Source organism: Tursiops truncatus, chromosome 1 (genome assembly GCF_011762595.2).
Source record: "Tursiops truncatus isolate mTurTru1 chromosome 1, mTurTru1.mat.Y, whole genome shotgun sequence".
NCBI classification, from domain to species: Eukaryota; Metazoa; Chordata; class Mammalia; order Artiodactyla; family Delphinidae; genus Tursiops; species Tursiops truncatus.
In genome coordinates this window covers 81,371,064-81,396,957 of record NC_047034.1, presented here as the reverse complement: position 1 = coordinate 81,396,957, position 25,894 = coordinate 81,371,064, and the positions used below count along the sequence as shown (strand labels likewise).

The window sequence follows — 25,894 nt, the reverse complement described above, 5'->3', positions numbered from 1 at the left end:
ATCTGTGGCTGTACAGAACACAGTGTTAGTTATTTCTGGATACAGAGGAGAAGGAAACCTCACACCCCTGACCTCATCAAGGACTGCTGCTCTGTGACAGGAGCCTGGGCTCTGGGAGGCTGCATTTTCTCTGTAAAATAAGGCTGCTGGATGATCCCTGTGTGCTATGAAGTTTACTAAGTTTGGACAGCCACATGGGCTGAAAAAAATGTGGTCTAAACACCTTCCCTTGTACTTTTGGACAGTGGGTTATTCAGCAGATCCTTAGGGGGTCTAAGTATGATTTAGGGTTTTTTGGGGGGGTTTTTTGGGCTTTCCTTTCTACCGCACAGCTGTTGCTCATCAGTATTATTAAGAAAATTTAACGCACACTTACACTTACTAGATTTCCAAGGTCTATGAGACTGGTGATATCAAACACTTTTGACCAACGAAATCTCAATTTCATAAGGTTCTATTTAATAAACAGGAGGTTATCAAAGAAAAGAAAAAGCTGACAAAACTGAAAATGATCTGATAAAATGTTGTGATTGAGAAGAAGTTGAAATTTTTAGCCAATTTTTAATTTCTGTATCATAGGCTAATTCTACTATAACAAACACCATTTTCAGTCTGCTAAATTCCACATTTTGACAGAAGGCCAACCAAAAGAGCTCCTCGTTAGAGCTAATAATTCAGGTCAGCAAGAATTTCCTCCAGTCTCTGTTCATGAGTCCCTCGGTATTATAAAAACATTGGGTTCTGGATCATTCTGTAGCAATAGCTGTTGGCTAACAGAGCTGCTGCTAAGCTCTTTCCAGATGCTCTGTAACATCACTGCCCTTCTAGGCTGGTCTTCCCAACTAACCATGCAAAGTCCACCTAATCCTCCAAGTTACCCTCCGAAATAAAAATGACTCAGGAACTTGAGAAAAAGGGAGAGTGGCAGTGAGGTACTCAGACTTCATTTTATTTTTTCTTCCTCTTCTGCTGCTGATTTGCTAAGAAGAGACTAAGCTGGCTATTCTAACGAGTTAACAAGGTAACATCTAACAATACACTTGTATAATGAAATCCAACGAAAATTGAATCTGGTGGAGCATCAAGCTTATTATAAAGATCATCACTTCAATTATCACTTTAATTCCTCTCTCTATTTTTCCCAAGGGCAATCAAGGGTCAGTTATATGAACTCGTTTGTCAAATCCTAAATGCCCACAACAGGCAAGAAAACTGCTTAGTAGTCTACCGTCAAGCTCTGATTTTATCTTCCGGACAGGTGGAATCAACAGTGACACCCCCCCACCCTGAAAACTGGAAAAACTCACTTGTGTCCAGAACCCGGATGCCGATGGGGGCGGACTCTTCCTCCGTCAGCCGGTACCATTCCTTCTGAGGGCTGGGCAGCCACTCCTCCACGCGGCAGGAGTAGTTGCCCGTGTCCCGAGGGCTTGCCTGCAGCACTGTGAGCCGGTAGAGTAGCGGGGAGAGCCTCTGGAAGCGAAGCCTGCCCTCCCAGGGGCTGCCCTCTGGGCCAAAGACAGCGTCTGGGCCCACGCTCAGCAGGGCCGTCCGCTCTGTGGGGTCCTCTTCCTCCTCTTCTTCCCCCTCCTCCCCTTCCTCCTCCCCATCTTCCAGGCCAGGGCTGCCCCTTTTCCCTCCAGCTTTAGTCCTCAGGGAGTACCAAGCCACAGCGAAGCGGGAGTCCTGGCTGGAGCGAGACACGATGCTACAGTCTAGCTGGAAAGCCGCCTTCTCGGACACCGTGGCATTGGGGACCACCGTGTCCACCTGCAGGGCGGCATCTGGGGGAGATAAGGCTGTTTTAATTTCTGTTCAAAACAACCTAAATGTCCACCACTAAATATGTTCTAGTAATATGCAAGAGGATTCTACGTATCCACTGAAAGGAACAAGGGGGCGTTGTGTGCAGAGAGGTGGAAGGAGATTCAAGAAAAACTGTTAGAGTACAGCACACTGTGTACTCTATGCATCATCGAGTGGAAGAAAAGAGAAAATAAGTTTTATACTGACATAAGAATCTGTTTATATTTGCATGGAACATCTGGAAGAATGCACAAGGAGCTGGTAACATGGAGGCTTACAGGAATCCAGGGAGGGAGGGACACTTATTTTCACTGTAACCCCTTGCAGTGGGGTTGAATAGTGTCCCCCCAAATTCATGTCCACCTGGACCCTCCGAATTTCCTTAACTGGAAATAGGGTCTTTGCAGATGTAATTAGTTAAGATGCACTCATATACTGATTTGGGGCAGGCCTGGATATAAGAAGAGGAGAGGACACAGAGAGACACACAGAGAGAAGGACACGGGAAGGCAGAGGCAGAGACTGGAGTGACGCAGCCACAAGCCAGGGAAAACGGGGCCGTGAGAAGCTGCAAGAGGCGAGGAAGGACCCCTCCCTAGAACCTTCAGGGGAGCAGGGCCCTGATGACACCTTGATTTCACACTTCTAGCCTCCAGAACTGAGAGAGAATAGATTTCTGTTGTTTGAAGCTACAATGCTTGCGCTAATCTGTTATGGCAGCCCTTGGAAATGAATTCACCCCATCAGCAGCTTTTGAATTGAAACCGGGTGCATGTAGATTAATTTGCCTACACCACAGGGAACCAACCCAAGCAGGTAAAACTTCTCCAAGGATTGAAGCTAAACAAAAGACAATAAACCTGAAAGGGCCCCTCACCCTGAGTATGGACCCCCAGGAGGATAACACAGACAGTGTCCTGACAGAGGTGGGAGATGCAGACTAGCCACGGGGAGACACCTGAGCAGGTAAAGCACATCCCACAGACACCACCAGACAGCTGTATCTGTTTCTTTCTTTCGCGGGTTTTGGCTCACTGGGGTAGGTTCTAAACAAGTAATTCACTCCCTACCTCCTAAAAGGCCTCCCTTTGGCTCTGTTTGTGAAATGCTCATGAAAGATGCCAATGTGGCATCAACGAAAGCAGAGAGACCAAATCGGATTCTACTTGGACGACAACCAAACAGGAGCATTTCCCAAGTTCCGTCCTGGGCTTTCAATGAAGTGGCTGAATCGGCGTGCCAGCGAACACAAAGCCGATTACCACTGCTTCCGTGGGGCTCTGACAAGCCCCTCCCCACCCCCTCAGCACATCTGGAACCTTGTGTGCACCGCTGGACACAAAAGCTTAGGAGCCAGCTATAGGTGGCAGGCACGGTGCCTCAGCCCAGCTCTCACTGGGGCTGGGGAGAGATGCTGGAGGGCGGAAAGCGGCAGGACGGGAAATCAGTTTACAGGTGACTCAAACTCCCTCACTCATCGCCTTATCCCTCCAGGGAGCAAGGCAGACGTGCCCACAGAGAGAGATGCTGTGCAGTGAGGCAATGGACCCATCATGGCAAGGTGGTCAGGGACCGTGGCACATTCAGTTCCCCAGAAGGGCCTCTTCCCATCTACTCTCTCTTTGCTGTCTTCTTGTCTAAAGCTCACAATTTTTCGGGGCCCCTTCAAGTGCCCTGTCTCTGTTAATGACTCAAGTTTTGGGCTTCCCGTGTCTGTCCCCTTCTAGAAGAGGCCAGAGTATCTCCCTGGTCAGCCTTTGACACTCTTTCCTTCCTTTTCCGTGTGTAAGCTACAAGAAAAAAGTTCGTCCCTGCCCCTCCCCGAGGCCATGCTGATGCTCCCATGCTGTGACCTTAACCAGTGACTCTGGGCTGTGGGTGAGGAATGTGGTTCTCTCTCCACCCCAGTGAGCCAAACACAACTACTCATCGACTCAGCTACAATCTCACCCAGGGTAGTCCTTCAGTTTGTATATTTCATACTACGGTGGCCCCTAAGCAATGCAAGGCGATTCTTAACCCAACTTTTAGAGCTCTTTTATTTCAAGTCTTCTATATGTTCAACTTATATCTCAGAAAAAAAGCTTTGAGGTACATCTGCATAATGAATGTTATGCAACCAGTAAAAATGGTGGTCATGAAATGCTTTCAATGACATGGGGAAAGGCTCACAAAAGAATGCTGAGTGGGGAAAAAAAAAAATCACATAGAACAATAAGATCCTGACTTCGTTTAGAAAGAGAGAGAGAGGGAGAGAGACAGAGGGAATATGAAGATATGTAGGTAGTGAGATTACACATAACTTTTTGTTTTTTTTGGCTGTAGGGCATGGGGGATCTCAGTTCCTCGACCAGGGATTGAACCTGTGCCCCCTGCACTGGAAGCACGGAGTCTTAACCACTGGACCACCAGGGAAGTCCCCACAGATAAATTTTCTTTTCAAAACTATATTTTTCTGTTTTCCAAATGCTTTGTTATTAGCAATGATCTGTTTTCCAAATGATCACCTTATATAATCAGGGAAGAAAGGAAGGAAGGAAGGGAGGGAAGGAGGGGGGGGAGGGAGGAAGGCTACTCAACTGACTGAACACAAGGCAGCCTCAGGTCTGCAGACTTAGGGGTCACATTGTGAGCACACAGTGTGGCGGGAGGGAACCTTGGGCGACCACCCAGTCTGCTCAAAGTACTGGCTGTGCGACATTTCTCTTCAGGCTTCAGTTCCCTCGACAGTAAAACCTACCACTTGGGGCTGTGGTGAAGACTGAACATAAACAGCCTCACTGTGGCTGGGGCGCAGCTGGCTGCCTCCTCCCATGCTGCCTGGGGCCTCAGTGTGCGGATCTCCATAATGGGTGGGAGGTGGAGGAGGAGAGTGCTCAGCTGCTGCGTTTACCATTTACCTTTGGGAAAAGACACGCAGCAGCTTCTAAGCAAGGAGGATGGGGGAAAGAAAGCTCATGGGAAATATGGGTGACTCAAAGTAGAGGCAATTTCCCCTCCAGCTTAGGCAAGACACAGAGGAGAGAGATAATGTCCCTCTCCTGTAACAAAGGCTGTATGCACTCCCCGAAGTGTGTTCATTGATGTGTGGGGCAGGCACAACCGTGAAGCTCCAGGATTCCACCAACAAAAAGAGCTGTTCTACTTAGATGTGAAAACATTATGAAAGCTTCCAACGGTGCCCACGACCACAAACAGCACCCCGGATGCTCAGAACACAAGACAAAGCATTCCCCTGGATGGAGGTCACAGTGCATTTCCGCTCCATGTCCTTCAGGGGATCACCGACTCTTTGCTCCGATATGAATGAAGGATGATGTGATGTTTCGCAGGACACAGGAACCCTGCACATCTTTGCTTTAATTATGTGTGTGAATGTGGAACAATAATTCTACCCAGTAATTATATGCATTTGGGTACTTTAGAAGCAACAATAAAGAAAAGCACAAGGCCACAAAGAATGGTCATTAGTACCAATAAAATTATTAGGAAGTGAGAGTATAACGGCTGCAGTTACGTCATTTTCCATTTAAATCATATGAATCAATTCTTTTCCATTGAAAATCCACAAGCTGAATTTTCTGAACCACATGGCTACTGTTTCAAGATTTTTTTTTTTTTTTTTTTTTGTGGTACGCGGGCCTCTCACTGTTGTGGCCTCTCCCGTTGCGGAGCACAGGCTCCGGACGCGCAGGCTCAACGGCCATGGCTCACGGGCCCAGCCGCTCCGCGGCATGTGGGATTTTCCCGGACCAGGGCATGAACCCGTGTCCCCTGCATGGGCAGGCGGACTCTCAACCACTGCGCCGCCAGGGAAGCCCCCTGTTTCAAGATTTTTGCCACTTGTCTGAATCTGAATGTATTCTTTAAAAAGAAAATATTCTAGGCTCTGCAATAAATAATTGACAAATGCTACTCTAGCTAAGAAACAGAATCACCTTAGGCCAAGGCCAGATGTGCAATTTTCCATTCACTAGGGGGAAAAAAATCTCAGACAACTGTGAATGCAAATGTACAACGTAAATGCTCATATATTTAACTGCAAGTAACTAATTAATTGGGTTAATTTAATTAACAATTAGTTCACTTTAAAATTAACTAATTTTATGCAGTGCATAAAATATCACACTTAGAGGGGAACCACCAAAGAGGGCGGAGGCCTGGGGACATTAACTCTCACCTGGTCGCATGACTTGAACAGCCGTCTGGCCAGCGGTGTCCTCTGCCCGTCTGTACCACGTGCCACCAGGGCTGGGCAGCCACTCCTCGACGCGGCAGCTGTAGGTTCCGCTGTCCTGCACCGCCACGTTCTGGATGAAGAGCCGGTACACGCCCGGGGAAGGGCTCTCCAAGTGCAGCCGGCCCTTCAGGTTGTTCTTGGCCGCCTGCTCTCCGTAGTGGAAGGTGGCGTCGCGACTCAGGCGGGCCAAGGTCTCCCGCTCTGGGTGGTTGGGCTTCCACACGAACCACTCCACCAGCAGCTGGGAGGCCGCGCTCGTGCGGTTCAGGACCACACACTCCAGCTGCACCTGCCGCGTCTCCAGCACCGACAGGTTGCCCTGCGCCTGGCTGAGCTTCAGGCGGCTGTCTGCAAAGGCGAGGAAAGACACGTTGCCAACAAGAAAGCAACGAGCCACGTGCATGCACCCCTTCCCAGCGGACGTGAGCGGGTGCCTTCCAAACGCAGGAGGACAGCAGCACGTTCAATCAGCAGAAGCACTGCTCAGGCGCACACCCTGAACGTTCTGAGTTCTTGATCACGGGTCTGAGTGCCTGAGTTTCATGGAGTTCAATGTTACGGTAACAGCTGCCCCCTAATTTATAACTCTCATCGGTTCAGATGCTTAGGAGAGGACAAGCGTGCATGGTAGATGACTCCACGTCCAAGGGACAGCAGACCACAAAGAGTATGGCCAAGGGGAGGGCGTGGCTGGGAAGGGACAGCAAAGGGCATGGTGAGAACCCTGCTGGGAGAGCAAATTTTTAAAACTGACCACATGATGGCTAGAATGTGCTGGGCTGTCAGCCTCAAAAGAACTGCAAGGGAAAGCCACGTTAATACGTTCACCAGCTGGCCCTGAGAATTGCGGTTCTTACTTTCTTTACCAAAAACACCCCACACGGGTTCCCTCTCAAGGTGGAAACAGAACCGATCTGACATCAGTAAAGAAAAGACTGATACTGATGGCTGTTTGAAACCTCAGCCAATCAGATTCTCCTCCAGAGAAAAGGTGTCATTAAACGCGGTACACTCTGATCACATACAATTTCATAAAGGCCCCAAAAGCCTCTTTGGACCCGAGGGGTTAAAAAGCTATGACACTGTAAGTGCCCAGAAGCCCCTGAGAAGGACACCTCCTGAGTGATATCTGAGGAGGGAGGGACTTTCACTTTTCCAGTTTAATACTGTCAGAATGTTTTCTAATGCACATTTATTTCACCTTTGTAATAAAAGGTCAAAAAATTTTAAAAAAAACAAGAGAATATATTTCAAATAACCAGTCTCTGAAAATATATACTTGGGAAGATATTAACTCTGCTTGTCTCTGGGTTGAAAGGTTATTTTCTCCTTTGTGCTTTTTTAGTATTTTCCAAAAGCTCTATAAATGTATGCTTTCTTATAAAAAAGGGGGGGAGGGGGGGGACTAGACGAAGTGGGGCGGGGGGGGGCGAGAAAAACACACAAATTAAAAATCTCAACGGAAAAGGGGGAGTGTGTTGTTTTAATGTGTCCTGTGAGTTTTCTGTTTATAGTGTTAATATTCCCCATAAGCAGAGATTTCACTGTTTTGACAAGAATCCTTACAGCCCTAGTGCACTGCCCCAGTTAGCTTGCGGCGAGTCTGTTAACCTCCAATGGGGAAATTCCCTTGATAAATTTAGGACCTACCAAGAACCTCTTAGTTTCAGCACAAATGAGAAAAGGGAAAGGCAGAATGATGACTAAGAGGAAACACGGTGGGGGAGGGTGACCATGACCTCCCAACGGGGAAAACGGTCAGAACTGAGAAAAGACAGGAAGAACAGAAACCTGAAAGAACATATGTGGGCCTAATGGCAACCTTCAGTTCTCAAAAGCCCCAGGGACTGGCCTGAAGGCAGGACGTAGGTCACTGGAAATACCAACAGGAATCACTTAGACCACAGCTTCCTATTTTATGCACCAGAAGGGTCGGCATGAAATGTCACCGTGGGCAGACCTGAATCCCTGGATTGGGACAGCGTGAGACATACAATATCCTGAGGAAAGGAGGGGACAAGCCCCATGGCGTTCAGCAAGGGCCAGGCCACATCTGGACTTCTGCATCTGGTTCCATTTGATCACAGAACTTTTTTTTTTTTTTTGGCCATGCCGCGCCATGCGGGATCTTAGTTCCCCAACCAGGGATCGAACCCGCACCCCCTACAGTGGAAGCACGGAGTATTCATCACTAGACCACCAGGGAAATCCCAGAATAAACTTTTATTGAGGCCTCCTGGGAGACAAGCCGTGAGGATAGCATGGTAAAGAGAACAGGACCTGTGCTCACTCATGCGGCTACCCGTCTAGTGAATTTGAATATATTAAGAGTGAACAAGTGATAGTGTTCACTACAGTGAACATAATAACCAATGATAAATGAATTTCCACGAGTATAAAATCTGAACAGGTAGTTCATAATTACTCATATATGAATAGGTATGCCAGGCGGTGACATGTGCTATGAAGGGGCTGGGGAAAGGGGATACAGAGTGACTAGGGTGCCATTTTAGTTAAAGTGAGCTAGGAATGCCTCCCTGAGGAAGAACGAGATAGATGGACATCTATGGTCAACACATTCCAGGTTATGAGAAGAGCAAGTACAAAGGCCCTGGGGTGTCAAGGAAAGCAACCATTTATTCCTTATTCAACCAGTATTTATTAAGGGTGTCACGTCAGTGGCTGGAGATACAAAGACACAGCACCTGTCCTCAAAATGCTTACGGTATAGTGGAGAAGAAATGAAAATAATTATTACATTATGTGTTTTATACGGAACCCCTGGTGATATAGGAGAAATCAGGGAAGGCTTCTTGGAGGTGGTGCTGAGTAAAGTCTTAGGAATGGGGTGAAGACAGGGGAGAAGCCACAGGAGGGGTGCATTCCAGGAGGAGAGGGTAGCATAAGCAAAGGCAAGGAGCTCGGACTCAGGGTGGCAACACAGCATCCCACAGCTCATCGGGCACCAGAGGTAGGGATAACAACTAACTATAGGGCACGCAGGAATGACGGATGGAGAGGGAGCTTAGGGCCACACTATGTGAGAAGTTCAAAGAACTAGAGCTTTTCAACAAGGAGAAAGGGCTCCCTTCACATGTTTGAAAGGATATGACTCAGACTAATCTTGGGTTGTTCTCGGGCAGACCTAAAACCTGAGAGGGAAATTACAGGGAGGAGGAACTTTTCAACAACCAGGGCTGCCCAAAAGTGGAACTGAGGGCTGCGGAGGCAGTCAGCTCTCCTGCCTGGGAAGTGCTCCGGCAGAAGTCAGACGCCATCTGTCAGGGAGCCGGATATAAACGGAATAAAGGCTGCACCCACAGGGTCTGAGAGGGGGCCAAAGGGTGGTTCTGTTCAGAGACAGGAAGGGCTCATCCGTGGGCTGTGCGTGGTATGGAAGAAGGGGAAACCAGAAAACGCCCTCCAGGCAGGAATCCTGGGTATGGAGCCGGCACCAGCCCGAGATCCAAGGTGCAAACTGCAAACCCAGAATGAGATCCAGGCGCTGCCAGGGATCCTGCCTTGCCGCACCTTGCAACCCCCAGCTGCCCCCTCGGGCCTCTCCTGGGTGAAGATGCTGCGTACAACAGTAGACGCTGACAGAGGATGCTTCTCTGAGTTCGCCATCAGCACCAGGACCCGCTAGGTAAGGTGGGTGGGCCTGCAGTGAACGAGGATGATGCTCTGTACCGCATGCACATCCCTCATGGACCCTGCAGAGCCCTGCCGCACCCCCAGGCAGTCTCTGCCCTCAGCCTACTGGCCCAGGCTGGCTGCACCGTCTATCCTTACCTGGCTGCTTCACAGTGACTTCCGTGCGCCCCGAAACCTCCTCCGCCAGCTTGTACCAGGCGTAGTTGGGGCTCAGCAGCCACTCTTCCACATGGCAGTAGTAGCTGCCGCTGTCGCTGACCTCGGCTCTCTGGACAGTGAGGCTGAACAGACCCCCGGACACGTGCCTCTCAAACTGCAGCCTGGCTCTCAGGCCCTCCTCCTCGGCGTAGGTGCCGTACTCAAAGGCGGAGTTGTGGGTGGTTTTGAGGATGAGTTTGCCGTCGGCGTCCGAGGGCTTGTGGACGTACCAGAGCACGGCGAAGTGGGAGTTCTGGCTGGTCTGGGACTTGACCGAACAGTTCAGCTGGATGGGCCTGTTTTCCACCAGGGTGAGGGTCCTCTTTGATTTGCTCACCTGCAACTTTGTCACTGCAAAGGAAAAGGGGATGCTTCAGTAGAATCACCACACACCCCTGGAATGTGGCCCGAGTCCCGCCTCCAGGCTCACCGCCTGGTTTTGTCCAGCACGGCTCCTAGAGGACCAAACACTGATGGGCTTCCCCCAAAGCATGGCTCGGCGTGAGGACAGCAGAACAGAGCCAATCGCACCCCAAACAACCCTCCGCTGGCCTCCTCCTTGCCTCTCTCTGGCTCAGGTCCTCGCCGTCTCTCCTGCCAGCTCTCCCTGCCATCATATGGCCGCCAGGGGGATCCGGCAAAAACACACCCAGCCCGTATCAATTCCCTGCTTAAGAAGTTTAATGGCTCCCAACTGCTTATAGACAAGAAAAACATTTCCTTTCAGAGTACAAAGTCCCTCCAGGATCTGGTCCTCACCCCGCTGTCCTCATCACCTCCAAGCCTCCCCCGTCACACCCACACCACACCTCCCCATGCCGCTTCTCCCTGAGCTCGGTCTCCGCTCAGCTGTCCTCCCTGCCTGTCTCCTACCATCTCCCCTCCGACCCTTCTCCCTACTCACCCTCTAGTCCTCTTCTCCCTCACTCCCATCCCACTGGGTCAGATGCCCCTCTTCTGTGCTCCCATCAGCACCCTTACGCATCTTCAGCTTGTTTTTCCTTACGTCCCTCCCATGCTATCCATGAGCTCCCCGAGAGCAGAGATCAAGCTTTCTCCATTCGATCTGCAAATACTTAGAGTGTGCCCACTCCGTGCCCCTCACGAGGCTAAGTGCTGGGGGTGCTCTGAAGAATAAGATGGTCCTGCCTGGAGAGGTTCTCATCACCGCACCCCCGGATTCAGGCTTTGGAGAGCACCCACTCAATCAACGTTTGCTGGGATGTGTGAGTTAGTGACTGAGTGAGTGGGTGAGCGAACGAGAGGGAGCTGGAGAAATACGGTAGCAGGTGGCTGGAGGATGCTGGGGTGCTCTTCCTGGAGGATGGGAAGAGAGAAGGCAGAGAAGAAAATGACAAACAGTGGGACAGAACAGAGCCGACTCCGCCTCCCCTTCCCCTCACGATCCTGCTCCTAAACCAGAAGGGAGGGCAGACTCCAGAGGGCCTCCCTACCTGCTAATTAATGACCGTGCTCTCCTTTAAGGTGGCAAGAAGCCACGGTCTAATGAAATATATCTTATGAAGGTAATTTGAGATCTCACCCACTCCATCATTATTATACTTAGCTCTGCTCCCCCTCCCCACCATCCTCCCCCTACTGAAAAAGAGAAAAAAGGAAAAAGTCACAATTCCAAGTTCCTCTTACGGAGCTAATAGTAGAAGCATCATCCCACCCTCACCTTTCTCTTTACCCTTCACTTGTCGAGGACTAAATACTTGTCAGCTGAGAAAGGAGCCCAGGGCAAGCCACAGACCCTGACAGGGAGAGCAAGCTGGGCTTCCTCCAGTGACCCTGCCCAGAGGGGAGGCCAGAACAGGTTGGCCTGGGCCCTTCTCCAGCACCTCTGCTGGTCATCTCTCTTGATCTAGACACAGGACTGAGCCCACTGGTCGTGCCTGGGCCTCCTCTGCCAGTGCTGGCTAGCTGGCTCGCTTAGAGCTTAGTGTGGAAAGACAGGATCAAGGTCTGAGTTCCACGCACCAAGGCAACTGAAACTTCTGAAAGCCCCAGACTGTCACCTGGGCACTGGGGTAACCCACAGACAACGGTTCTGAGTGGCTGAGAGGATTCACCGAGCTAAGTACGGCAGAATCGGACGCCCAATACCATGACTGCGAAAGCAACTCTGAGGCTGTTTCCCGGTGCTAAATCAGGGGACACTCTTCACAAAGGAAGCTGGATTCACGTACCTACAGACCTTCTCAAGCCATCAAGAATGCACCCGGCACCCGTCTGAGAGAAATCCCCCGGCCCATGACCCTACCCTTCTGGTTTCATCTTTTTTTGGGAACAAGCCCAGTCTCCCGCCTTCTCCCTTCTTCAAACGCACAAGTCCTCCAGGGCACTGGAATACAGGGCAGGCTTAACCAGCAAGCACCCAAGCTCTGGAAACTAGATTCACCTTAGCTTGCCAGTCGACTTTTCCTATCCGCTGCCTCTAATACTTGAAACAACCAGCTCCCTTTTCATTCCTTTCCAACCCGATTCGCCGCATGCAAATGACATCTCTATCAGAGCAAATGACACCACCTGAATTATCTGGTTCTGGGCCCAAAAAACTGGGTTGTTCAGTGTAGAGTAGAAAGAGCTTTAAAATGCATTATTAATTGGGGCCAGATTATTTTTGCAACTGTTACTAAGGAAACCTCCATTGCTATAGTAACCGCATATATTAAACTGGATGCCTATGACTAAACTTCAGCTCAGTCACATGGTCTGAGAACGAGAATCCAAGGAAGAGAATTGTTTCAAAGCATTTCCATTTTTTCTCCTCCTTCCCACGTCAAAATATTGTGAAGTGTTGAAAAGCTTGAAAGAGAGGCATTTTTGAAATTTGGTGCATGTCTGACAGGTAGGCAAGGGGTCAGCTCCTCTTCTACGCTCTGAATCTCCTCCCGCTTCTCAAGGACAGGGAGGACCTTTCCTGAAGCCCAGGGGAGACAGCAGCCTGCACACAACTAATTAGGAGGCACTCACACATCCTGCCCAGCACTGCCCTGGGCGGTGCGCGGCCTGCTGGCCCCACCTTCCTCCGTGGGGTTAGGAGAGCCCAGCCCCCTTAAGAACCGTAGGTATTCTCATCTGCAAGATGAGAACAATCACAGCATTGACCTGAGAGCAGTGCTGTGCAGATTAAAAGCAATACTCTACAGTAAGAGTTTAGCACAGAACCTGGTCTATAATCAACACGCAGTACGTTTTCACTATTCCTCTTTCTTTTCAGTTTCCGGGTTCAGTCCCACGTTCAAAGCTCCATATTAGATGGAGAACTGCCAAACCTGAGTCACAAACTTGCTACTGAAAGTATTGTCCACGGACTGGCAGCATCCGTGTTGCCTGGAAGCTTATTAGAAATGCAGACTCTTGGGCCCCACCCCAGACCTCCTGAACCAGACTCTGCCTTTTAACAAGACTCCCAGGTGACTCAAATGAACCTGAAAGCCTGAGAAACCTTGGACTTGGCTGTGTGAGTGAATGGACTTAGGCAATAAGCACAAAGGTGAAAGACAAGACGCTGAGGACTTGGTTGATCGCCAACAGTGAGTCAGCAGGACGAACAGGCAGGAAGAAGGGTGTGAGGCTGCGGGCCAGGCCCCACCTTTCAGCACCCCACCTGCGAGCACAGACTCCAGCGCACCCAGCAGCTGCCGTCTCAGGTACCTCACGACTTCCAGAGCGGGGCTGTACCCTGCTGGAGGGAAGGGCCCTTTCTTTCTGCATCTGGAGAGTTTCCTTCTGAGGCCTCCGATCCCCTGTGGCCGGGCAGCATCGGCACCACCTGGGGTGGAGACGCTGTCTCACAAACACCACAGGTGAGGCCCAGAGACCTGCGGGCTCACGTGCCCTCCAGGTGATTCTGATGTGCTAAGTTTGAGAAGCCACAGGTGTGGCAGTGAGGGGGCCACAGGTAACTCTAGAGACAGCAGTTTCTGTGCAATGGTGCAAGCAGCGGCCAGAGGGTAGCATACAGGCAGTGAGGGAGCAGAGGGAGAAAAGGAAGACTGTTCTTTATTATGGATCCGTGACAGGAATCAGTCACGTGGAGAGGGGGCCAGTGGCTGGACAGCAGAGATTTTTCAAACTGAGGGACGCAAGTCAGCCAAAAGACTGGGAGAGAATGAAGGAAGAGCTGTGGGGTGTGTGTGTGTGTGTGCGCGTGTGCATGTCCATGTCCCACCTGTCCTCATAGAAGGAGGGTTACTGCCCTGTCTGCCTTACACGTCTGCAGACACAGCAGTGACCCTTGCTCACTGACTCCAAATAGGTGCACCTGGTGTTACCATGACAACGAGGCCTGGGGTGGGGGGAGGCGCGGGGGGGAGGGGGGACTCCTCTAGGGCTCCTGCTCTCATGCTCACTCTATCTGTTAACAGCCAGCAGGCAGAAGCCACATGCCCCTGGGATGGAAGGAGAACCCCAGGTTCTCCTGAAAGAAACGAGGGGCCAATCGCTCTGAAGGATGGGGCAGCCTGTCACTTACTGGACTGTGACAAGGAGAGCCACTGTCACAAGCCCTGGACTCCTGGAAGTCAAAGAAAAAGCCCTCAGCTCTGCCAATCTGCCAGGTCAGCAATAAGAAATTGGAGAGAACGGGTTTGGCAGCATCCGGAGGGTACTGAATATTCATCCTGACTGCCCATCAGTAAAATCCCAGCAGAATACACCCACTGACAAATCAGCTTTCCACACCGGAGGCTGTCCTCCTGGAAGCGTGTTTATTGCTTCGTCAATTTTAACATGCAATGTTTAATAGCCAAACCAAGATACGGTTGTAAATACCTGGAATATGAGCGCTGACATTTCCCTTATTCCTCTGTATTTAGGGAGATGTAATTGGAGGGTGTTTTGGGTGCTAAAGAAAATCAGAAGGAAGCGCAGCAATGCTTCAAAATTGAAGGAGAAAAGAATGGATTAGAAGCTAAGAATCGAATATGTTGAACTGGCTTAAAGGCTTGCCTAAACGCCCCTTGTGGAGTCACACTCTGCCATCGATGGCTAAGGCGAAGACAGATCAACAACAAAACAGGAGGGATGGCGTTCCTTGAAGATTACCTTAGGGATGTGCATTTGGAACAGGAAGTCTGGAATGGTCAATAAGAGATCCACAACACGTTCATCAGGCCATCCAGCCAGAGATTTTAAAGAAACAAATACCCGTGATGTGGTCAGGTCAGCAGGCAGCTCTGGCAGAAGGACTGGTCTGGGGCACAGACCACACAGAGCCTTCTTGGAAGCCGGCGACATAAGCTGTGGAGGGCTGATAAATGGACTGGCATGAGCGGGCCAACGGTCCCTGGGTTTCTGCTTCCTGCTGTCGGAATAAGAATATTGGACAAAATCATCTTCTAAAAGGGTTGGGGGCAGGGGGAGGGCGATAATATTCCTGTGGAGAACAACAGAGCGGGGAGAAGAATCTATGTTTTGAGAGGCAAGATATGGAAGGAGAGCAGCCTTAGAGCCCCCAAGCCTTAGAGCCCCCAAGCCTTAGAGCCCCCTGGTGGCAGAAGTTAGAAGAAACAGAGGCATTTGAAGAGGCACAAAAACTCCTACACCATTAGCAAACCGTGTCTTGAGGAACCTCTACAGGGACCTTGTGACCCCAACTTAAAAAGAACAAATTTAAGTATTTGCTAAAGGGGCTCAGGGATGGTAAACCAGAGAGAGCGGGGATTCAATCAAAGTATATGGTACCAAAGAGAATTCCCGAGGGAAAAAAAAAAAAACTACCATAATAAAATAAAATGAAGAGCCTGGACTCTGGAGCCAGACTGCCTGTCTGGATTTGCATCTTGCCTCTGCCACTTATTATGAATCACTGGAGAATTTATTTATCCTCTGTGTCAGCGTCCTATAAAATGGGTGAAGCTAGCACCCCCTCATGGCATTGCATGAATTAAGAACGAAGAATGTTACTGTGTATAAAGCATTCAAGGTGGTAATGGGCATGCTACGAAAGCTCAGCAAAGATTAGCTACTATCGTTACTGTTGTTACTTCTGCCGCTACAGGTGCTGAGACGCCTCCACACAGCACTCGACAAAGAGAAACCGCTTCTGTAAATGATACTATTAACTGAATGCTGAAAGGATAATTTTTTCCCCCCTTTCTTAGGCTGCGCCGTGCAGCATGCAGGATCTTAGTTCCCCACCCAGGGATGGAACCCGTGCCCCTGCAATGGAAGTGCAGAGGCTTAAACCACTGGACCACCAGGGAAGTCCTAGAAAGGATAGTTTTTTATTATATGGCCTTAAAAAAGGCTGAAGTCTTCCTCTCATCCACCCCAACTGCTTTTTAATAAAGTTCATACCTGGGTTCCCATCCCCACTTCCCACTCTCTATTTCTTGACTCCGCCAAGTCCCAACCTCTCTGAGGCTCAGTTACTCCATTTATAAAATGGGAAAGCAGTAGCTTCTTCCCAGGGCTGCAGCAAAGGTGACTGAGGTCATCTACACCAAGTGTCCAGTATACTCTCCGGCACGCGGTCAGCCCTCTGGTATTTTTCCACTTCTACTTCCCCCAAATAAAAGCACCAGTACCAACCAGCGTGTGCGGGGGGAAAAGAGTAAAAATGAACATGAAGCCCTTTGGAAAATAGTAAGTGCTCAATGCATAAATATTTAATAAGGAGAGATTGTAACACTTAAGGAGGATGCACTCTCCCTGGTGCCACAGCCCTTCCCAGGGGCCGCGCCCGCCCAGCCTCAGCACCCCCCCTTGCTCTCTGCGGCCCCCCAGAGGGCCAGCCAAGTGCCTTACCATGCACCTCTGAGGAGAGGCCAAGCACCCTGGTGCTCATTCCCAAGGTTCCCACGCCAGCCGCCGCTAGTTCTTGCTTTACAGTGAAATCACAAACAAACGGACTCAGCGTAAGCCACAGGAGACACGAAGACAATCCTCAGAGCAGATCCCAGGTCCCCTAACTCTTCTCCAGGGGGCAATAAAATGATGTAATGGAAAATAGAGATACATGGACATCGGAACGACCTAGGCTCCAGTCTTGTTCCGATCTGTTTTTCATTTGACAAGCTGGTTTGCCTCCGTCAAGCCTCCCAAACACTGGGAGCCTGGGTTTCCTCAGGAGCAAAATGGGCATAAAAGTGTCTACACGTTATTTCATTGCTGGAAAAATTTAAAAAGAAAACAGAGGTACTAAGCACAAGGCCTGGCACCCAAGACGTATTTAATACATTTTTGCCCCTTTTCCCCTTGAGGAGCACCATGAATTGATCTGAATCCAAATAATGAGAACCTTCAATGACCTAACTCCATTTTCTTCCCTGAGGCACTCAAGCCTTAGATTCTAAGTCGTAAGACAAACAGGCAAATATTAGGGATTTATTCAAAAAGGCAAGGCTAGGCAAGGTCCTGGGGTCAGCACTTCCTCTACTTTCTGCAGCTGGAACCACGTGAGGGGCACAAGGAGGCCCACAGCCCGACCCTGAGGCCAGAGGAGACCACAAAGGGCGCAATTACTCAGCGATGCAGGCAGGCGAGTCCCTCGGCACTTTCCACAACAAGGGTTCACACGAAATGGGGTCTTCCGCTTAACCTTCCATTAACCTGAAAATCCACTTCAGCAGAACAGCCTCTTCCCTGGCATCTCGTTGTCCAAGTTTAGGCTCTAATTGGCCAAGGAACTGTCCCATCATTTATACAGTTCACTTGTTCCAAACTGGTTCGATACAGACTCCGTTATGGGGTTAGAAGAGGCGAAGGATAAGCCCAGACACTGCCGTTTCCTAACCTCGCGTTGCTGAAAATAACAAGCACTGTGACCATCTGCAGTGGTGGAGCAGACCGGGTTGGGCACACATCGTGGCTGTAAGCAGGCAGAAAAATCCTTTTTGCAATGTGTTCAAACCATCTTTGCAAAGTGGGTGGGGCAGAAAGTCAGAAAGAGTCTTTGCAAAGTCACCTCCCATCCAGCCCCCACCCTTCGTCTCACGCATGCCTGTGCTCTCCTGCTTGGGGCCAGGCAATGGAGGGAAGCAGGAGCCAGGGCCGGGGTCCACCCTCCGCCTGCTTCCACCCTAACCGGAGACAGGTACAGACACGGAGGAAACCGTGTAAGAACAGCACTAACTTACCCTCTCCCCCGCGTTAAGGGAAAGGCCTGATGACGGTGAGTGTTTGCACAACGTCCCCTGACTAAGGCTCCCCAGATGAATGCATCCTTATCACCTGCTGCGAGATAGACTCCGCCTGCCTGCTCTCATGCGCTCAAATCCAGGGCAGGGGGACAGGGTCTGGGTCAGGGAAAGTGTCGAGGAAGGAAGGACAAGGATTCAAACCTTGGCTCCATTCACCAGCTAGGCAACCCTGGGCTGATCACTTAATCTTTCCTGAGGCTGTTGTGAAATTCTCATAAAATAACCAACCCTAAGCACCTAGCACAAAGCAAATACTCAGTAAGTACCTGTTATTTTCCCTTTTGCCTCTGAGGTTCCTTGTCTGCAAACTGGGGGGGGGACAGTGGTACCTTGTTCACATCACTGTTGCAAGGATTATAGGAGATGACATTAAGAGACGGAGCTTTCTGCAAAACAGCCTAGTTGGCCTGCACACTTCACAGATATCAACGTCTTCACACACATGCGCACGCATGCACGTGCGGCTGGGGAACTACTGTAGATTAAAGGAGTCTAAAGAGACATGACAGGGACTTACCTGGTGGCGCAGTGGATAAGACTCCGTGCTCCCAATGCAGGGGGCCCAGGTATGATCCCTGGTCAGGGAACTAGATCCCACATGCATGCCACAACTAAGAGTTTGCATGCTGCAACTAAGGAGCCGGCGCGCTGCAACTAAGGAGCCCGAGAGCCGTAACTAAGACCCAGTGCAACCAAATAAATAAATAACTTTTTAAAAAAGAAAAGAAACTGCCAAATTATTAAAAATAAATACATTAAAATTTAACAAATTTTAAAAATTAAAGAAAAATAAAGAGACATGACGACTAAATACAATGTGTGACCCCTGACTGGATCCTAGAAGGAAAAAACACTATAAGGGGCGTTTTCGGGACAACTGCGGAAATGCTGGTACTGTCCTATAATCACGTCAAATTCCCAGAGTCTGATTACACTGTAGTGGTCGGGTGGGACTTCTGATCTTCAGAGATACACACTGAAGTATTTAGAAGGAAGTCTCCTGATATTGGCAACTTACCCTCAAATGGTTCAAAAACAACAAAAAATTACACACGGAGGGAGAAACAAACGTGGTAAGATGTTAACAGCTGGTCATCATGAAAAGGGAATACGAGTCTTGCAACCGCCTACACACCTGAAATTTCTCAAACTAGAAAGTTGGGAAATAAGAGCAGCCGGGCCGAGGGCTCCGCGCACGTCACTTCCCGCCTCTCTGCGGCTCTCTTCAGCCGGAGCAGGGGTGGGGGACCCCGGGACCCTCACCTGGCTGCAGCACCCTGATCTCCAGCAGGTTGGAGGTCCTCTCGGCCAGCCGCGTCCAGCTGTTGTTGTAGTTTCTCCGCCACAGCTCCGCCACACACTGGTACTTGCCCGCCTCCGTGTCGCTGGCCCGGCTGATGCTCAGACGGACGTTGTTGCTGGACTCAGCCTTTTCAATGGCCGTTCGGGTCCGGAAGCTGGAGGACCTGTCCCCCCACTGGACTCCTCCATCCCGGGTAAAGGTCACCAGGTCATGGAACTCGGCGGTGCCCACCGGCTGGAACCGCCACGTCACTGACACAGGGACCCGGGTGGGGTAATGGGGTTTGATGATGCACTGCAGGTCAAAGGAGTCACTGTAGGTCACCCCCGGCGTGCGGGAGATGGCAGTGACTGCAAAGCCCGTTTCTGGAGAGAGAGCAGAGAAACTCAGGCCAGAGGAGACACTTGGCCTTCTCAGGGCCCTGTGACGCGGTGACAGGGCTCCTGGCAGAAGCTAGCGGGACAGAGCAAAGGCTCACACGTGGGGCTCTCTGGATGCCCAGGCCAGTATTACTTTTGCTAGCGTGTTGACACACAAACCCAGCAGTTCACAGGACCCCACAGAAAGAGGCCGGCAGCAATCCTCAAGCAGCACTAGTGAACCCTTCCTGATGAACCCTCACGTGGATCTGTGCTCGATCAGTCCCACTCACAGGGACTGAGTGCATGTAGGCGGGACCATCCCGAGATATCGTGGGATTCCGTGCTGAAACAGGAGAAAAGAGCCTCAGGGCCGATTTCCTTCATCACACTAAGGTGGATGCACCCCGCCCCAGCCCGGACGGCCCCTGTGCCTGGCCCACCGCTGCGTCAGTGCCGGAGCAGGGGAGGCAGGTGGAGCAGGTGCCTGTGCTCCCCGGGCTGGGCAGCGCTGGCTTGCTCTCCAGTCCCTCTTCTACCTCCCCACAGAATCCAGGGCAAAGAGGCAGCGAGGGACCCACAGCAGGAGGGACTGACCTTCACCAAGTAGGACCTGGGGTGAGGCCCTGCAGGTATGCTAGGCTGAGTCTCTCCGTATTCCAGCATCACTAATCCCCAGTACTGACTCCTCAGTAGAAGTGATCAGAGTCCCTTCAGCCTTGAAATACGACTGACTGTTACCACATTCGTTATGCTCATAAAACTGAGAGCAGCCAGTATTTCCTGAGCATTATGGGCCAGGCATGGTGCCAACTGCTTGGCTTTCATCACACTTCACTGAATCCATCACCCCTTTCTTCCAGACAAGGAAACTGAGGCTCAGAGAGGGTAGATAAATTGTCCACTATCAAGCTGCCAGTGAATGGCAGTCACGCTACAAATCTGTGTGCCACTGATTCCGGGGGACTTATTAGGTTGCTTTACTCCCAGGAAGCATAAGACAGTGGTTAAAGGCACAGACCCTGGAGCCAGATGCCCAACTTTGGCACTGTCTAGCTATGTGACGTTGAGCAAGTTACTTAACTTCTCTCTGCCTCTATTTCCCCATCTGTAAAATGGGTCCTTGTGAAGATTAAATGAGTTAGTATTTATAAAATACTTGGAAGGGCTTCCCTGGTGGCGCAGTGGTTGGGAGTCTGCCTCCCGATGCAGGGGACGCGGGTTCGTGCCCCGGTCCGGGAGGATCCCACATGCCGGGGAGCGGCTGGGCCCGTGAGCCGTGGCCGCTGAGCCTGCGCATTCGGAGCCTGTGCTCCGCAACGGGAGAGGCCACAGCAGTGAGAGGCCCGCGTACCGCCAAAAAAAAAAAAAAAAAATACTTGGAATAGTACCTGACACACAGTGTATACTATATTTTGTTAAATATGTAGTTTGTTTAAAAAAAAATAGACATAAAGGAAAGTACTTTAAACTTCATAGGTAAAAAGGCACCGAATGAATCTTTCGGCAGAGCCTGGCCAGAGTCCCTTGGTAAGCTCTGGCTATGGGAACCACAGACATACGGTGAATATGAAAAAACTCAGAGGACAACCTCATGCTGAAAAATTACTTCTAACCCTAACCACCCCTCAGACATTCCTAGCCTCACAGGATGGGAAAGACTCCCTCTGCTGGACACCCAGGACTTTCCTCACAGGTTCCATTTCCAGGTGTCCACATAGGGTACTGAGCTGAGAGAGACATGGGGAGTGAGCTGACCTGGAAACTCAACCACTGGATGAGGTTTCCAGAGACAGAAATCTGATTGGGATGATGAGTGCCGAAAGCAGATCAACCTTTGGGATTAAGCTTATGGAAAGTAAAAATAATTCTAATCTGGGGTGAAAAAGGACTTTGTTGGGGGCAAAACCACTTGGTGTTGCCATCTTTACTGGGGTAGGATGGTCCAAAGCACCACCAGCCCTACCTATGAGGAAGGTGGCAGCATGGTCCCAGGGGTGGGATGCAAAGTCACTGAGGACAACTGATGTCACAGTCTCTTAACAAACAGAAACACCTAACATGACAAGTTACCTCCCCAGCAAAGTAGCAGATTGGTCTTTTAATATACTGATTCTATTAGGCAGATAAATGTTGATAGAAGCCTCTTTACCCTGTGAGAAGCAAATCTAATATTCTTTGGTTTTAGCAAACTTCAAGGTATCTTTTAATTTCATGCTAATCAGGAAATGGTTTTCTTTAGGAAGAGCCTTATAGAGGGAAAGGTAAAAACACGGGCTTTGAAAAAAAAATTTAAGACAGATTGCTGGTTTCCTGGGTTCAGATTGTGTGTCTGTCACTTAAAAGCTATAGTCGTGGGCAAATCAGCCAACTTGTCTCACTAGTCTCCTTGTAAAATGACAGTGTCTATCTGTAGGCTAGGTGAGGATTCCAAGGGACAATTAAGCTTAAGTGCTTACACTCAGCCAGGAAGGGTAGTAAGGGCTAAATAGATAGCAAAAGGTGATTTCCTACCCTTCTCTGCCCTGCTCTGAATTTTCAGGAGGGCTGAGCCCCTGCACAGGAGGGCCTGGGGTGCAGGAGGGAGAGGATTTGTTCCCGCTCTTCCAGGTTAATTTTGGCAGTGGCCTTTGTTCCTCCACCTGGGGCCACCACTCCCCAGGCCAGAATCCTTACAACTTCACTCCTACCACCCAGACCAAGGAGTAGTAACAGCGCTCAGCTGTTGCCCATCCCCAGGGCCCACCATGGAGAACCACTGTTGGTTCCTTGAACCCCATCCACACTTCCATAAATACTTTCTTCAATCAAACCCTTTGGAAGGTGCCGTCTACCTCCTACCAGAGTCTTGATATGGGAGCATCTCCCCAACGGTCCCACGAAAAGACTGCCAAGCTTACTTACCGAGAGCCGTGATGGACACGAGGGTGCTGGCCCGGCGTTCCCCCACGACCTGCCACTCGCCATCCACTGCACGCACCCATTCGGTCACGTGGCATTCGTACTGGCCCTCGTCCTCCCTCCTGCTGTTGAAGATGCCCAGGCTGAACGAGTTGGGCTGCACCTGCTCCATCTGGACGCCCCCAAAGCTGCTGCGCTCCCAGTAGGACGTGCCAGGCTGCACGGTGCCGTCCCGGTCCAGCCACATGATGTTGCTGCGGCGGTTCTGCCTGTCCACCAGCTGCCAGATGACGGAGAAGCGGCCTAGGGGTCTACCCGCGGTGCGGATGCTGCAGGAGAGGTGTAGATTCTCACCCTCCAGGACGACGCTGGCATTGCTGGCCACCTCCACCGAGATGCTGCTCTCTGTGCAGAGGGAGAGAGTGCCACGCTGGGGCTTTCTGGGCTCCACTGAGCCCTCCCCACTGACATCAAAGGAGGAGGGGTACAAATGTCACTCTATTCAGGTACAAGGGGACCTTGGAGGATGCAAGCACTCTGACACTTGCTGCTGCTGCAAGCCCTGGCTGCTTCTGGGTTTCGCTCCCTGTGATTTTAGAGCTGATAACCTAGGAGGCCCTTTACTGGACACAAAGATAACGTGTGGGATCATGAGCGTCTAAGACCTGAGACTGAATCAGAACAGAAAGACATTACCCTTAGGGCACAAAGCAATTCATCAGGCCCTCCACATCCACTGCTTCCACATCCATGGATTCAACCAACCATGGATAGAAAATATGCCAAAAAAAAAAAAAAATTCCAGTAGGTTCCAAAAGGCAAAGCTTGAATTTGCTGTGCACTGGCAACTCTTTACATAGCATGTACATTGTATCAGGTATAAGTAACCTAGAGAGGATGTGCACAGGTTATGTGCAAATCCAATGCCGTTTTATATACGGGACTTGAGCATCCGCAGATTTGGGGCGGTCCCGGAACCAATCCCCCTCGGAATCTGAAGGATGACTGTAACGTGTTCAGCAGGGTTCAAGAATTTTTGACCTGGATTTTCAGTACGTTGAATACCTTGAAAATTCTACTTCACCGACTCTTCCCATAATTGAGGGGCTGCAGCAGTCACATAAAAGCTGAACATCCAAACATGCCATCTGAGTCCTTCAGGGCAATATCAGGAGATAGGAAAAAAAAAAGTGACAGGAAGTATTTGGAGGACAACACGTGCTTGCTTGGGTGAGGGCAGCAATAGAGCACAGATGGCCTCCTTTCACAGCGTGTGTGGGGAGCAAGCTTTCATACGTTCATTAACACACAGGAACAGACCAAAGCCGGTGGCTCGCCTTCCTGCTGCTGTCCACCTTCAGCCCTGGGGTTCCACTGCTCTTGACCTTGAGTTTCTGCCAATCAAACTCTGGGATAAGGAGTCCTCTCTCCTTCGCTCCTCACTTAGCTATATGAACTCCCCCAATGGAATTATTTAAGCTCTACACGCCTTCTTCTATGAGATAGGGAGAGTGCTACGTTTTTCAAAGGTTAAAAAGTAAATGAGACAATGTCTAGAAATCACCTAATACGTAGGTTTTCAAAAACTGGTTACCATGATCATAATTAACTTTACTACTCCCATTAACTCTTCGTTTTTATAAAGAATGTGGATACTTTATCTTAATTATGCGTAGATTATTTTGTATAATTATCTATAGAGCTCCAAAAGCCCTTAAGTGTTAAAAAAAACAGAAAGTACCAGATGAATTCGGCTCCAATTTTCTGGGCACCATCCACATGAAACACATACATCAATTTTAAATCAATCAGTAAATCAAATCCCAAATTAAGAGGCACACCCAATTACTGAGGGGAAAAGCATACCCACGACCATGCATTTGAATCAATCTTTTCTCCCGTGTGTTTCCCCCACAGGCAGAAACACGCAAAGATGAGCACTGAGCCCAGGCATGGAGCTCTTGCTATAGTGAACGTGTCTTCCACCCATTCTGGGTTGGCTTGTTTCACATGACAAAAGGTCCGGACAGACAGGGTGGGGAATAGGAATTTTCCCAGGAGTCATACCTAGATGAGTCATGGAGATGACAGGCTCCCGAGTAGCTACATCTGTAGCAGGAGTGGCTGAAAGCAAGGATTTGGAGGCAGGCAGACCACGCTCAGGCCCAGGTCTACTGCTTCCTAACTCTGCAATCTTGGGGCTCTTACTGAACCTACCCAAGCTTCCACTTCTTGTGTGCAAAATGGAGAGACTAAGAGTCCTACTTCTTAGGGTCACGACACTGAGGGTATCAGATGGGGTAATTATTTTTCATCATCCTCATTAATAATAACAATATTCCTCTTCAGATTAAAGACTCATTAATGACTCACTTCCAGCGTTATCAATTCAAAGTGAGGAATTAAAGAAGGGCAGCTTCGGCATCAATGGAAAAAAAAATCCCTTTGCTTGCCTCAAGCAGAAGAATGACTTGCAGGACATCACTCCCACCCCCGACTGTCACCCCAATGGGCTCTGTCTTCTATAAGCCCTGGCTTGTTTGTTACAAGGGCTGCTGTTTGGTGCTCTGTTACTCGAGCAAGCCTGGAAAAACCACGCAGTTAGATGTGAAACTACGAGAAGCAAAACCATTCCGCAGCCCAGGCAAAGGCAAATGCAGACACGGTGCTGACTGCCCGTTAAAGACTATTTACAAGTGTTCTCAGGCCTGAGAAAAGGCAGCCAACAATTTAAAACTCTCTGGATTAAATGAAAACTAGGACAGAACTAATGAGAATCTGAGTGCACGGTTAAAAACGAAATTTCCAATCAGGAGGTTGATGACGGAGCACAGGCTAAGCGCAGAGCAGTGAGTCTGGAGTTAGAAGCAAATACTTCCCATGCGATGCAAGCTCGACCGACCACTATCAGACCAGCTCAGCCACTTCCCTGTATGGTGCTCTGGCCTCTTCATTCACAGGATGAATAGAATACTGGCCTCTCCAAGGATTGGAGGGGTGGGAGTGGAGAAGGAGATGATACACGCAGAGAAGCACTTTGGGCTCTTGAGAGGAAAAGCGCCATTAAAATCTGAGTTTTTATTATCACCATTACCGATGTGATCACTGTTGTTCTTTGGTAGACTTACCCAAGTGGCCTTGGGGCAGGATCTGGTGGTGCTGGGGGACTTTAACTACCCAGTTATCTGCTGGAAAAGCAATATAGCAGGCCACAGATCATCAAACAAGTTCTCGGAAGGGGATGGAGGAAATCTCTTAGTACAAAAAATAGGGAAGTACA

At 49.9% G+C, this 25,894-nt stretch overlaps 1 protein-coding gene and 1 long non-coding RNA gene across 10 annotated transcripts in view; one reads left to right on the top strand and one right to left on the bottom strand.

Moving 5' to 3' along the window:
• IGSF3 (immunoglobulin superfamily member 3) overlaps positions 1 to 25,894 on the bottom strand; it is a 98,895-nt gene that overhangs the window by 3,696 nt on the left and 69,305 nt on the right. For 7 of the 9 annotated variants that reach the window (XM_033861156.2, XM_033861158.2, XM_033861148.2 and 4 more), the window contains 6 exons: positions 25,743 to 25,802; positions 22,618 to 23,019; positions 19,315 to 19,719; positions 9,839 to 10,249; positions 5,987 to 6,394; positions 1,308 to 1,784 (listed from right to left, as the gene is read on the bottom strand). In XM_033861156.2, coding sequence (XP_033717047.1) covers positions 1,308 to 1,784; positions 5,987 to 6,394; positions 9,839 to 10,249; positions 19,315 to 19,719; positions 22,618 to 23,019; positions 25,743 to 25,802 — 2,163 coding nt within the window. The remainder of the gene's footprint in view (positions 1 to 1,307; positions 1,785 to 5,986; positions 6,395 to 9,838; positions 10,250 to 19,314; positions 19,720 to 22,617; positions 23,020 to 25,742; positions 25,803 to 25,894) is intronic. The other 2 variants (XM_033861188.1, XM_033861173.1) reach the window with 1 other exon arrangement.
• On the top strand, positions 13,145 to 16,218 carry LOC117313226 (uncharacterized). The gene is made up of 2 exons (XR_004527679.2): positions 13,145 to 13,713; positions 14,275 to 16,218. It is a non-coding gene; the product is annotated as an uncharacterized lncRNA (long non-coding RNA).